At 34.3% G+C, this 14,757-nt stretch overlaps 1 protein-coding gene across 1 annotated transcript in view; it reads right to left on the bottom strand.

The window, feature by feature from the left end:
- Nucleotides 1-14,757, bottom strand: part of KIF20B (kinesin family member 20B) — a 60,413-nt gene that overhangs the window by 8,861 nt on the left and 36,795 nt on the right. The window contains exons 21-26 of the mRNA XM_012723475.1: nucleotides 12,849-12,909; nucleotides 8,375-8,500; nucleotides 7,631-7,758; nucleotides 6,502-6,657; nucleotides 3,822-3,998; nucleotides 1,527-1,634 (exon numbers count right to left, since the gene is read on the bottom strand). Coding sequence (XP_012578929.1) covers nucleotides 1,527-1,634; nucleotides 3,822-3,998; nucleotides 6,502-6,657; nucleotides 7,631-7,758; nucleotides 8,375-8,500; nucleotides 12,849-12,909 — 756 coding nt within the window. The remainder of the gene's footprint in view (nucleotides 1-1,526; nucleotides 1,635-3,821; nucleotides 3,999-6,501; nucleotides 6,658-7,630; nucleotides 7,759-8,374; nucleotides 8,501-12,848; nucleotides 12,910-14,757) is intronic.

The raw sequence follows: 14,757 nt of genomic DNA, 5'->3' as shown, positions 1-14,757 counted from the left end.
TATGAATATAAGAATTATTTAGAGGATTTGTTTAAAAGGTTCTTAGACCCAAACACAAACCCACTAAAGCAGAAATCTCTAAGGAAAAAATCTAGAATTTTTAATAATCCCCCTAGCTATTGCAGGTTAAAGCCTGCTGTAGATTATTTGCTACTCATCCCTCCTGAGACACAGAGCCTCGTTTTCCTTTTTCCTGTGCCTGGGTTATCTTTTATGTGATTCAAAGACCAATAGAATGATTCCTCTGAGTTTTAAGAAAAGAAATCCGCCCTTTTGGAAAGCTAAATTTTAGGACATTCCTCCTCAAAATTCCCAATCTCAGAAGCCAGTCCTCTTAATGTGAGAAGCCTAAGCCGTTGGGCTTAGGTACACATAGGTACAACTAAGCTCCCAGAGCTATCAATTATGTGAATGAATCATTTCAGTTCTGTAGAGCACAATGAGTTCATGAGAGTAATAAAATGTATATAAAATAGCATCATATGATTCACCAAAGGTGTGGAACATACATCAATTGCTGGTATTCTGAATAAGAAATTGGGATCAGGAGGTATTAGGACATTATATATAAATTTATAGGAGAAAAAATGTTCTATTACATGTGATTCATCTTGCTCATGGTCAACTTCAAATTGTCCTACAAATAGTATTTCTATTAGTCCCTAATGTTAACATGAATTATCTGAAACACTACCAAAAACTATGAAGGAAAGACCAAGAGAAAAGAAATGGCTCATTATTTTTCCAGATTACAGTGCCCTTCTCTCCTGCTTGGTAAATGTCTACCCATCTTCAAGATCTGTGCCTCTTTCTTCAGTTTATGTCTACCACCACTCAGGCAAACCTTATATATACTCATTGGTCAGTGTTCCCTGGAGCTTTCTCTTCATAACACTTAGCCAGAAAAGGAAGTCAAAGATGTAATCACTTAGATATCCAGATTTCTCTTCTTTGAGGACAGTGATCAAATGTTATTTATGTTTTCATCCTCAATGATAAGCAAAGTTCTCAACATGGATACTCCCAATAAATGCAGTAATAAATGTACTTTAACACAGAATTTTTAATTTACTTCAAGTGCATTCAGAGAAGCTCTACATTATTTAAAGTACTGCAAATTAAGGAAACACAACAACTTATTGAGATTTGGTGACAAAGTTATCAAATTGGGTAAACAATTTCAGAAAAGCATTACTTAATAGAATTTTTAATTTTAATTAACTGTATTTTATCTTTGGTCAAATTTCATATTTTTGCTCACCAATTTAGTTTATATTAACAAAGCTGTTGTTTGAAATCATTATCAATAGGAAAGGATATTATCACTCAGGGATCTAATCTCCCCAAAGAATTTTACCACATCTTGGATGCTTTTAACTTTTTTCCCTACAGTCAAGAACACATACAGACAACTGCATAGCAAGGTTCCTACAACAATCTACAAATTAAACTTGAAAATATTATTTAGTAACTAACAGTCATTGATAAAGAAGGTTCAAAAGTGACGTATGTTACAAAGTACCCACCACTAATTCACTTCTGGAACTTTCAAAACTTGGTTGAGGTTCAATTTCAACTCTGTCAGGATCTACTGAACTGGTATGTCTGGGCTTGGGATCTATGGTTTGTGATTCCTGAAGGACAGAAATATTAAAAAAAAGTTATTGTAACTTGAAAATATTTTGGGGCCCTCTCTGGTAGTGCAACCAACAGGTTAAAGCACAGCACTATGAAGCTATCTGCAGCCAATGCAGCAGGAGTTTAATCTCCTACCAGGAAGGTGACCCACATATTGCACAGCAGACCTCTCCTATCTTCCCGATAGCTCCCCACTCTGTCCCTGGTGAATCCTCTCACCTCCCCGCATCTCTGGACTACACCTCAGCTCTTATGTACTTAAATAAATATGTCTTTAAAAAATTGAAAATATTAGAACGCTTCATCTAAAGAACATAAAATCAGTACTGGATGGATTAAAATAGTGGGAATAACTATACACTTCTTCGATTGCCATGTAACTCTTTTTTCTTCTCAGAAATTCAGGAAAGGCCAGCATCTCCCCAGCTTCTTTTGATTATGAGTTATGAGAAAAGTTGAATTACTTTCAATTTCCAAGATGTTTTACAAAAATCCTTTCATTCTATTTTCACTGCAGCTCTCTGAATTAGATATGGCAAAAGTCATTAATTCTACTTCTGAGGGGAGGAAACAGTGATTTAGTGTTAAATGACACTGCCAAAGTCCACACTGTATTATAGCTTGAACTTCTCAGTCATAGAATATGCTCTATTTCTAAGCCCTAATGGCTATGGGATTTAGAAAGAAATATCAAACTACATTTCTAAACCTGATGAATGCAAACATGGGCCTTTTCTTATCACTACGATCAAAATCAAAAGTCAAATATACCTCTCATGATACCTACCCATTATTATGAAATAGGTGGGATTCATTATGGGGAAAGCAACTATTGTGTATTGACTTCCTTGTGGCAAAGGTTGTGCTTATTGCTTTATAAACACTTTAATTTTTGCAATTCTATTAGGAAAACCTAAATGGTTTAAAGACTTTAAAATTTATATATGCATACAAGAACTGGCGTGGAGGCAGAGGTGCCTGGGGGTTAGGGGAATGAGGAGGGTGGGTAGGTAAGAGAATTGAACAGAGAATTCAACAGTACAGGACAGATGGATCTACTGAAATACACTGCTGAGGGGAGCAGTGGGAGAGATAAGAGAAGTCTGCTGTACCATGTGTGGGTTAGCTCCCTGGCGAGGGATTGAACTCATGCCTCAGTGGCTTGCAATAGCTTCACAGCATTGTCTTTAAACCCAGGGCCACCAGGGAGGCCCATGGGAAGACATATGTTTTAAACAAAGTTTAGAAATGTTAAGTACTTTTCCCAAAAGTCCCAAAATCACAGTGACAGCAGAACATGCCTTAATAAATTTGCATTCTGTGCCTATTATATCACATGCTGCTAATACTTTTTTGAGCAGACATAATTTGTTAGAACCATGAAACCTTTTGACTCTGGACACACAATTTATTTTCCTGTTCTCTAAGATCTTTAGATCAGCAGACTTGTAACTCTAGATCAATTATTCTGGAAAGACTAGCTTTAGATGTTCTCTGATTTCAATTTACCTGGGAAGTAGTTATCTGTGAGATGTAATTCTCTTTTCACCCAGAATTCAGAGCCTTAATATTACATAAGTAATTCCCTGAATGACATACTATACCACACCATTGTGTTTACTATCAAAATTATTTGCATCTTTATGTAGTACACTAAAGTTAAGATAGATTTAATTATCACCAGAAGTTGAAGCTGAGGGCCCTCCCTGGTAGAGCAAGGGGGTAAACAGCACTGTGAAGGTATCCACAGTTACTGCAGCACATCACCAGGGAGCTGACCCACATGGTGTGGCAGACCTCTCCTGACCCACCTGCTGCTCCCCTCAGCAGTGTGTTTCAGTACATCTGTCTGTGCTGCTCCCCACTCTGTCTCTATCTCTGGTGAATCCTCTCACTGCCCCGTACCTATGGCCTGTACTCCAGTTCTGTATGCATAAATGAATAAATCTTAAAAAAAAGAAAAGGAAAAAAAAGAGCTATTTCTTAGTCACTGACAAAGCAATACTAGTAAATAAACTCGGAAAACTCAAAATACATGAGAAATATCCAAAGATGATTTGAAGCTTCAGTTTCTCTCTGGTCTATTAAAACTTACATTATTTTAAACCTCTAAGAGTTAAATAATGTGAAAAATAACTATATTCAGTAATAAAGAGATATAGGAAGAATAAAATTCTACTGACTGCTTTAGAATCCTCCGATGTAATCTTCTTTAACTGCTCGATTTCATTGTCTTTCTGTATGTTACTGGAGATCAGTGTTTTCAACTGTATTTCTAAGGCTGCAACCAGCTGATCCCGTTCTTCTCGCCACTTTTGAAGGTTACTGTCTTTTTCCTTCAGCTGTGCTGTTAGTATTTCCTAACCAGAAAACAGCAGAAAAAGAATTACCTGGAATACACTGAAGATAAAGTAAGGAATGTTTATATGTCAACAAAAAACAGATGGATAGTCTGGTAAGGATTAGAGAAGGGGCATATACAGGCAGAACCAGCAAGCGAATGAAACCATTTTCAACCTCATTAGTAATCAAGAGAAAGGACACTAAAACCATAAAAAATGACTGATACTACTATATGCTTGTGGGAATATACAGCAACTATAATACTAATTGTAGCAGTAGGTACGAATATTTTGAAAATCAGTCTGCCATTCTACCAGGGTTCTACAAACACAATTCTGTGGCTGGCTATTATACAACAGAAATGCATGCACGCATACACAAAGAAAAATGTATACAAATGTTGATAGTATTCACCCAAAATAGGAAGCAATTCAAACATCTTCAACACTGAAATAAATTGACTAGGTATGTTCAAATAACACTGAACAATGCAACAACATGAATGAGTCTCATGAACATGTTGAGTGAAAGAGGCCAAGTGCAGACAAATGCATTCTGTATATTTCCATTTTTAAAAAAGATTTATTTATTTATGCATAAGGAACTGGGGTATAGGTGAGAGATGTGGGGTGATGGGGGGAGGGGGCTGTGAGAGGATTCACCAGAGACAGAGTAGGGAGCAGAACAGGCAGATCTGCTGAAATGCACTGCTGAGGGGAGCAGTGGGCAGGTTGGGAGAGGTCAGCTGTGCCACGTGGGTCAGCTCCCTGGCTGGAATTGTACAGTGGCTGTGGATGGCTTCATAGTGCTGTGTCTTAGCCCCTTGCACCACCAGCGAGGCCCTGTATATTTCCATTTATATAAAATTAAAAACCAGGCAAAACTGAAATATCAATGACAGAATACTTATTGCCACTGGAAAAGTAGAGAAAGGGGGGTCTCTAGTGTGCTGTAACTAAGTCTATCAGTTTTGCAATAATTTACTGAGTTACACATTTGTTTAATTACTGTGCTATAGGTTAGAATTCAAAAAGCTTAAAAATCACCAATTTATTGCTTACATATAACAGGCAGATACATATCTTGGGCATGATTGCAGAGAAACGTGGGAGAAACGAGTTTTATCTAGTATCAAAACCCAATGAAAGATATTATCCTTTTGGAACTGTAGTAATGACAAGTATTAGTCTTCTATGATTTGGCATATGACAGGAAGTCAAGACTTTAAAGAAACAAAACAACTCAATCCAACACTAGGATCCTGGGCCTAAGAGACATTAGTGAGGAAACTGGTGAAATTCTAATATGGTCTATAACTTAGCTAACAGTACTATAGTAGAATTAACTTGATTCTGATCACTAAACTATTATGTAAGATAGTAATATATAGGAACTCTCTATTAGTTTTGCAATTTGTCTGTAATTAAAATAAAAAGACTAAAATATATTTAAAAATCAGTGGGAAGTCACACTTACTTAAAATTAACATATGTTTTTAATATTTGCCTCTTATTAGTAAAGTTTATCTGTTATTATTAAAGTTCTGTCATTAACACAGGAAATGGTCCCTTCCTGGAGCACAGTGGGTTAAAGTACAGCACTATGAAGCTGTCCACAGTCACTGCAGCATGAGTTTGATTTCCACTCAGGGAGGTGACCCACATCACAGCAGACCTCTTTTGACCTGCCTGCTGCTCCCTTCAGCAGTGTATTTCAGTACATCTGCCTGTTCGGTTCCCTACTCTGTCTCTCTTGAATCCTCTCATGTCCCTACACTTCTGGCCTGTACCCCAGTTCTTGTTTGTGCATGGATAAATAAATCTTTAAAGAAAAAAAGGGGAAATGCCAATAGATGACAAAATGATAGTGCCAAGTTATTGAAAACAAAGATTTCCAAGCTAGGAAAGAATCACTGTAAGAGCTAGAGTTAGTCAATGTAGAACTAAAACTATTTAGTTGACTTAAAAAACAATTGCTGCTGAAATGCACGGGATTATGGTGATGGCACACGGGTGACTTGGTGATGGGAAACCCGCGGGGACTACAATTAAGATGGAAAAAAAAAAAGTACAAAATGATGTAAAAATAAACTTTTGTAAAAAAACAAAAAACAAAAAAGCACAATTGCTGAAGGGAGGTAGAGAAAAAAATACTCCTAATAAAATCACTTTATAAGGCAAAATATACAGCATATTAGTAGAATCTATAGTTCAAATATGAATTAATTTTACTAATATCATAGTAATATGGCAGTCAAAAGGAAAATATTTTTAAGTTCTGTAGCTAGACACTGAGATGTAAATAGGTATTTCCCATTTGTTAGGTGAATGAAATAAGTTAAAATAAGAATATAAATAAACATCAAAATAAACTGGCACAGAAAAGTCCATCTTACAAATAAACAGATGGCCTTAAGAGAGTTTTCTTTTCTCAACCATGTAGAGACTAGAAATTTCAGGGGTAACGCAAACAAATCAAAAAAGCAGGTAAAGTACATCAAAGATAAAGTGTAATTGTTACCACTTCATTTTGCTGCTTCAAACAACGCTCTCTGTCTTCCACATATTTTTTCATCTCTTTGTTTCGTAGATTTTCAGCTTCTTTTGCCTGAGTGATAAGCATCATTTTTTCTTCAAACCACTTCTTTCTATCAGCTTTATAGACCTCTTCAGATTCCTGTATGTATAAATAATGTAATTATCACAGGCTTGAGAAAAAATAAGCCTTGTTATAATATTTTCATACAACCCATCACTTTTCACCTTTTAAAATACCTAAGTGTTTTTCTTTATATAATGATAAGACCAAGAGTTTATTTCAAGACCAGTGCTTGTTTGCTTTTCTAAACAGTATTTCCTTTATAAACTTAATTTTGTCTTTAAAGTTCATTTATGGACTTTTCTTCATCAGTGAATTTTGTTAAGAAGAAATTAATAATTAAAATTTGTAAAAGAGTTATAGAGAACCAAGTCTTTTTAATACCAGGATAAAGTAACTTGGTTTGGTTTAGGGTGGTCATGTCTAATTCCATTGTTCCAAAAATAAAATATTTCTGGGCATACAAGATGCCAAATATAGAATCATGTGCAACAGGACAAATATTTATTAAAGAACATGGGGAGCAGCTGGGAGAGAATATAGTTCTCTTCCACTGTTTGGAAGTTACAAAACCACTGTACTGTTTAAACTATGGCAGTCCATTCCAGGATTAACAAAATATATGATCTAAGATATGCAATTACATCATTTTAGAATAATGCAAAGCACACTAGTGCTCCTTAATATGAACATTTCCATAGAGTCCACTTATTATCTCATAAGTAACAGAGTATTTATTATCTTCCAGCCTTTTAGATTTTCACAATGGAAAAGAAAAATCATTATTACATTTTCTTTAATTTCAAAAGATGACCACATGATTAAATATAAAATTAAAGACTTAACCATTGCTTTTTTTGGGTAGCTAATAGTTTGCATGGGATTTCCTTCCTCATATCCTTTCAATGTGTACAGAAAAATTATATCCATATATTAACATTTCCATGCTACTGTTTCACCTACATCTAAATTAATTATAAAATACCTATTGAATTCTTTGCTTATTGGAAATATAATGTATACATACACACATTAATAGATAAAATCATACCTGTAACTCATCTTGAAGCTTACTGAGCTTTTTAGACAGGACATCCTTATTATCCTCAAGTTCTGTGTTTGACCTTTGCTTACTTTTGGTTTCCAGATCTTTACATTTTTCCTTCCATTTTTCCAATTCTGATTTAAAAACAAAATTAGTTTTAAAAGCAAATGCAAAAGTATAGTATGTAGCGCATATGGCATAGGATGCCGACAAGAATCGGCACAGCCCGGTACACTAAGATATAAATTACACCATTTTAAGAGCTACACTCATTTTTAAGATTCTTACCAAATTTTTACAGAAGAGGGAACTAATTCTAAGGATCTTTCCAGAAAAACCACTGAATAGCATTTAGAGTAACACTATATAAATGCATATCAATTTTAATTATAAAAGAAACTTCAAGGAATTCTCAAACATCCCTCACCATAGTATTCTGAAGGATGGAATCAGAGTACTTATTTAGATAAACATGTAAGATAAGACTAAGAGATGGACAGAGGTGAAATGCTGTTGAAAGCTCATCCTCAGTGTCTACGGAATATCGCCAAGTTTTTGCCTGGGTATTATGACAGTGTCCTATTCCTTCTTTAAGAAATATGGTTTTACCTGCTGGGAGCAAGTTTCATCACACTGGAAAATGACAAATAACAAAACACTAAATTATAATACTAAACTACTTTAAAAAGTAAAGAATTGTAGGAAAATAAAAGAAAATAAGAATATCTCGATACTTTGGTTCCACTTTACCGGTGGCCAGTCTTTCAGCTTCCTCTAACTGAACCTCCAGCACTTGATCTTGTTCTGCCTGGGTTTGTTCTTGTTCTTCCAGTGTCATTCGCATGTCTTCAATTATTTTCTCTTTAACATTTAGATCTGAAAATTAAGGAAGAACATTCTTAACATCCATATTCCATTTTTTTGTGATTCTAAAATTAAAATACACTTTTAGGGCCCTCCCTGGTGGAGCAACAGTTTAAAAAGCACAGCACTGTGAAGCTAGCTATAGCTGCCTCAGCTCAAGTTTGAGGCTCAACCCTGGAGGTGATCCACATGGTGTGGCAGACCTCTTCTGTTTCGCCCACTTTGCACACTTCACAGTTCTGCCTGTTCTGCTCCTTATTCTGTCTCTGGTGATTCCTCTGCATCTCTGGCCTGTACCCCAGTTTTATATGCATAAATAAATAAATCTTTAAAAAATAAAATACTTTAATTAACTATAATAGGAGTTCCACATAGGTAGAAACTTGTTCCATATAGGCAGAAACTTGTTCACTGCTATTATCCTCCATTCCTACCTAGAGCAGTGCTTAAATATCTGATGCTATCAAGTAATTACGTGATGCACACAGTTGGATGGCTTGAATGGGCACAAGAATGAATGGATATATGGAAAAGGAATCCATTCAGGTAAAATGAAATATTTTAATAGAAATTATTAATATGAATAAACAGATCTTTAGGTTTAGAGAAAAAAACATTATTATTGGGCAAAATTTTTCAGTGTTAATATTCTGGAACCAAAACTAAAACTTTAACCTAAAAACACAAAAAAGTTTTGCCCTCAATCTGATTTTTTTAAAAAAAGATTTATTTGTGGGGGGTAGGGAAATGCACTGGACTATGGTGATAGCACACGGGTGATCTGGTGATGGGAAGCCCACGGGGATTACCACTGAGATGGGAAAATGCACAAAATGATGTAAAGATAAACTATATTAAAAAAAAAAAAAACAGATTTATTTATTTATTTAAGCATGTAAGAGCTGGGGTACAGGCCAGAGGTGTGGGAGGGTGAGAGGATTCACCAGAAACAGAGGAGGATGTAGCAGGCAAGACTACATCTAGCTAGCTCCCTGGCTGCGGACTGAACTCAGGCCTCAGTGGTGATAGCCCTGAGACTGAAGCCCTAGGCCACCAGGGTGTTCCCACATACAATCTTATTACAGTATATAAACTAGTTCAAAACAATTACAGGATAGAAGAGCAACATAGTTAAATCAAAGTGTATTTCTATACCCTAGCAATCAACTACTCAAAAGTGGTATTAAGGAAAGAATTCCATTTTCAATAGTATTACCAAGAATAAAATACTTAGAAATAAATTAACAAAAGATGGACAATACTTATACATAAAAACAAGAAAACAAAACTCATTAACAAGAATTAAAGAAGACCTAAAAAAATGACGAGATATTGTCTGTCTAGTATAGTTAAATTGGTACTTTTTGCAAATGAATTCTCAGATTTAATATGACTCCTATTAAAGTTCCAGCTGATTTTTTTTTTTTTTGGCAGAAATGGACAAAATGACCATAAAATTCATGTGGAGATGTAAGGAACCCAAGAGAGCCAAAACAAACTCTCAAAAGAAGAATAAAAATGGGTGAATTCATACACTCGGGTCTTTAAAACTCTAAACCTGTGTTAACTATATAGTGAAGTACTGGCATAAGAAAAAACACAAATCAATGAAACCAGAGTTGAGAATTCAGAAAAAAACCTTTATGTAAATGGTCAGGCGATTTCAAATGAAGATGTTAAAGACAATAAAATGAAGGAAAGGCAGTTTTCTTAACAAATGGTGCTGGGACAACTGAATCTCCATATACAAAATATATAAAATTACACTGAAAATGCATTAACTCAAAATCAAAGCCTTAAATATATGAACTGAAACCACAAGACACTTGGAAGAAAACCTAGATGATTCTGGACTAGGTAACAATTTTTTAGCCATGACACGTAAAGCACAAGCAATTAAAACAAAATAGGGAAGCTGGACTTGATCAAAAAGGAAAACTTTTATGCATCGAAGGACACAATATAGGAAGTGCAATCAACCCACAAATGGAGAGAACACTGCAAATCATTTATCTGATAAAATGTCTAGTATCCAGCATTTATAAGAAACTCTTAGAACTTCATTATAAAGATATAACCCAAATGAAAAGTGCACGAAGAACTTGAATATATTATTTTTCCAAAATAAATATGCAAATGCCCAACAGCACATCAAGATGCTCACTAATACTAGTCATTAGGGCATTACAAATCAAAACCACAATGGCATAACATGAAACAATGTTCCCCCCAAATTAAGGCCCACTATTAATATGACCTTATTTGGAAATAGGGCCTTTATATTTGTAACCAAGGTCATACTGGATAAGGACAGGCCTTAAATCTAACATGAAGGGTGTCCTTAAAAGACGGAAATTTGGGAGGGGAGGTGTGACAAGTGGGGGTCACAAAGGACTATTGTGGAGGTCTGTGCTTTTGTTATGGGAGGGCTCTGGTGACCATACCTGAGGGGAAAAATCCTATAATCTCAAACAATTAACAAGAATGTAAAATAATGGTACTTAGTTAAAAAATAAATGTATATTTTAAAAGGAACTTGGAACTTATGACAAAACAAAACAACAACAAAAAGGAAATTTGGACAGAGATATATAGGGATAAGCAGCTATAAGCGTACACTGAGAGAGAAGGCCATGATGTTAAGATAGTCAGATTCTAGTTACAAAGAAGTGCCACAAACCATTAGAAGATAAAACTAAAACAGACCAAAGAAGACTCTTTCCTAGTCTTTAGAGGGCACATGGCCCTATCAACACGGTTATTTCAGACTTTGTGAACAGTAACAGAGTAAGTTTCTATTATTTTAATCCACTTAGCTTGTGGTACTTTGCTTCTGTTACAGCAGCCCAAAGAAATGCAAATATTGATAGGTGGCTATTAATTTTAAAAATGAAAAATAACAAGTTTTGGGAAAATTTTTGAAAAATTGTAGTCCTTATTCATATAGGGAAATAAAATGGTGTAGACCCTGTGGGGAAGTTTAATAGTTCCTCTAAGAGTTAAATAAATATAGTTAATTACCATGTAATTGTCTAGTGGTTCCATTTCTAATTACACATCCTCAGGAGAATTAAAACCAATGTTCACCCAAAAAGTTATATACATAAATATTCATAAAAGTAAAAAAGCAAACACATTCAAATATTTAATGTATAAATATCAAATATCATGCATAAGTAAAATGAGTTATAGTGCAATATTATTTGGCCATAAAAAGGAATGAAGTACTGATACATGCTACAATATGAATGAAACTTGAAAACATGCTAAGTGGCGTTAAACACAAAGGCCATAAAATGCAGGAATTCACTTATATGAAATGTTTAAAACAGGCTAAATAAAGCAGGGACAGGGGTTGGGGATGATTACTAATGCGTGCAGATTTTCTTTTTGGTGTGATAAAAAGCTCTGGAATTAAGACAGTGATTACATGGTAATTAACTATATTTATTTAACTCTTAGAGGAACTATTAAACTTCCCCACAGGGTCTACACCATTTTATTTATCATATGAATATACTAAAACCCCTAAGTTACACAATTTAAAAAGATATTTTAAAAACATATATTTTATATCTTATTTTTAAAAATTTTATAAAGCTAGAGATTTTAATTCAAGTTATTAAACCATGTCAATACCACAAGTGTCTAAGTCATCTAAATAAGTAATATTTGGTTGTTTCATCCCTTTTTCTAATATGTTAATTGACAAAGAAATTAAGGCATAAGTGATGGGGAGGAAAGAAATCTGCATAAGCAGAAATATGTATATATCCTGCAAAAAATTTTATATTTCAACCTAAAAAAAAATCAACAAAATTTTAGTGGAGAAGTAATTCTGCACATGATTTAAATTTTAAGTATTAAATGGTCTTTAAAATTTTAAGAATAGTTTTTTAAAAAAATATTTTACTGTAAGTATATTCATCATGAGTTTGTCTAGAAATTTCTTCTATTCATTGTGACCAATGTAACAATGACTTTTCCACAAAATACTGGCCATTACCTATTATCAATGATCTGACTGAAAAATTTCTTAATGCTTTATTTTTCCACGCTATTCATTTAAGAATCAATGTTGGCCTCTCCCTGGTGGAGCAACAGGTTAAAGCACAGCACTGTGAAGCCAGCAGCTTGATTCCTGGCCAGGGAGGTGACCCACAGGGCGCAACAGACCTCCTCCGTCCTGCCCTCTACTCCCCTCAGCAGTGTACTTCATCCATCTGCCTGTTCTGCTCCCCTCTCTGTCTCTGGTGAATCATCTTAACACCCTGTAGTCAATGTTTTTCTCTTTTGATCAAATTACGTCTTATGTTGCCCTTATATTACTGTAGATTTTTCAAAGGAAAATGTTTCTGACCTTTACATACTCTCTCATACTGTTGTATGGCTTCTTCCATTTTCTGGTTATTTAACTGTTCCTGAAAAATCAAAGAATATGAATTAAATGCAGATGTAACTTAAATATACAACAATATTTAATAGAGACCTGAAAACAGGGTTCAATTAAGTTTGAAGTCTCTCTCCTTCAAGGTGACCACCAGCTTTATGCTTTCAAGTTTCTATTTTCTTTCACCTTGTAGGAAAGGATGGTACTAAAACAAAAATAAAATTTTATACCTTAAGTCTACCTCAAAAACACTGCCTACTCATTTTATTTACTCAATCTTTTAAGCTACCAGGTTCTCCTATCACAGAAAGCAGAAACAAGGAAATGGTGATTTATTATGTGATTAACATAGATGGAACAAAGAAAAGCATAAAAAAATGTTCCCTATCAGTAAACTCAAATTGTAGGAGCATCCCCCACCCAATCCATAGAAAGTAGCTGGGAGGTTGAAGCAAAAATAATAGGAGTTATAGGGAACAATAATGAATCATGGGCAGTGGAAATCCTTCAATTCTAGTTAACCTGACAGGTAAACCAACCTTCAATTCCTTAGCTCATCTAACTTACTACTGTCCTCACTTTACATCTTAGCGCAAGTCATAGAACCTGGAAATTCTGAACTCTGTTATGAAAACAGATTGCTTTACAAGGTTTTATTCAGTTATAAATTAAAATTAAATGCACACCTGAATAGTTGCTTTATTAAAAGTAAACTTGAAGAGCCCAGTAAGATGGTGGCAGAATTAAATTACTAGGGCTCATCTCCTTCAGATATTCATAATCAAATTACAACTAATGAATTCTCTTCACCTCCTCTTTCACACACTTCTGACCTACTCCCTAGTTCTTGCATGTATGCATTAACAAATAAAAACTTACAAATAAGGGAGCAGGTAAAATCATAGGGGTATATAAGATAGTAGTGGAAAAAAAGTGCTATTATGAGATATAAAATAGAAGTAAAGTGAAGGGATGAGAATTGGGATATGACAACAATAGAGTAAAACTGAGCAAAACAAACTTAGATAAACAGGAAAGAAAAACACAAGTAAACTTGCAGGGAATATAACAAACACGTTAAAATTATTGTTTTATCCATTTAGTTGATATTAAAGCAAAATATATATATTTATATAAGGAATTGGATCCTTATGTGTTCTTTTAAAAAATAATTTGTCATTAAGACCAGAACATTTTCTTATTTTGAAATGATTAGGTTTACAAGAGAGCTGCAAAGACAGCAAAGACTTTGGTGTAATATATCCATTCCGCTTCCCTTCATGCTAGTATCTTATATTACTATAACAAATTTATTTAAAAACCTAAAAACTGACTGGGCAGAAAAATACGAGCAGTTGAGTGTTGAAGCTGTTATTCAGAACATAGAAATAATTATCCTTATATGGAAAAAAGAAATTAACATTGGTGTAATTCCATTGATAACACTAAATACTTTTTCTGAATTTGACCAATTTCACCATTGTCTTTTTTTCTGTTCTAGAACTCCAGATAGGATTAAATATTACATTTACTCATCTTGTCTCCTTCAGTTTGTAATAGTTTTCTCACAATCTGACCGAGCTGATGGATTTGGGGGAAGAATATCATAGAAAATATGTGTCCTTTGGTTACATTAAATCAGGAAGTAGCTGGTATCAATATGACATTACCAGTGATATAATTCTTAAACACTTGCTTATGTGGTGAGCACTTTAAATTTACTATCACTTACTTTCCACACTCTATTAGAAGCATTGCTTCTAATAATTTTATCTATTTTTAGATTCTAGGAAAGAAACGAAAATTGCTATAAAGAACCAATATTAGACATTAAATACACCCAAGCAGAATCTATTTAAACCGTCTTTGAAAAAAAAAA

This window comes from Condylura cristata, unplaced genomic scaffold (assembly GCF_000260355.1).
Source record: "Condylura cristata isolate star-nosed mole 26May11 unplaced genomic scaffold, ConCri1.0 scaffold00011, whole genome shotgun sequence".
In the NCBI taxonomy this organism is placed as follows: domain Eukaryota; kingdom Metazoa; phylum Chordata; class Mammalia; order Eulipotyphla; family Talpidae; genus Condylura; species Condylura cristata.
Note: the sequence above shows the minus strand (reverse complement) of the source record. Positions and strands in the feature narration are given on the sequence as shown.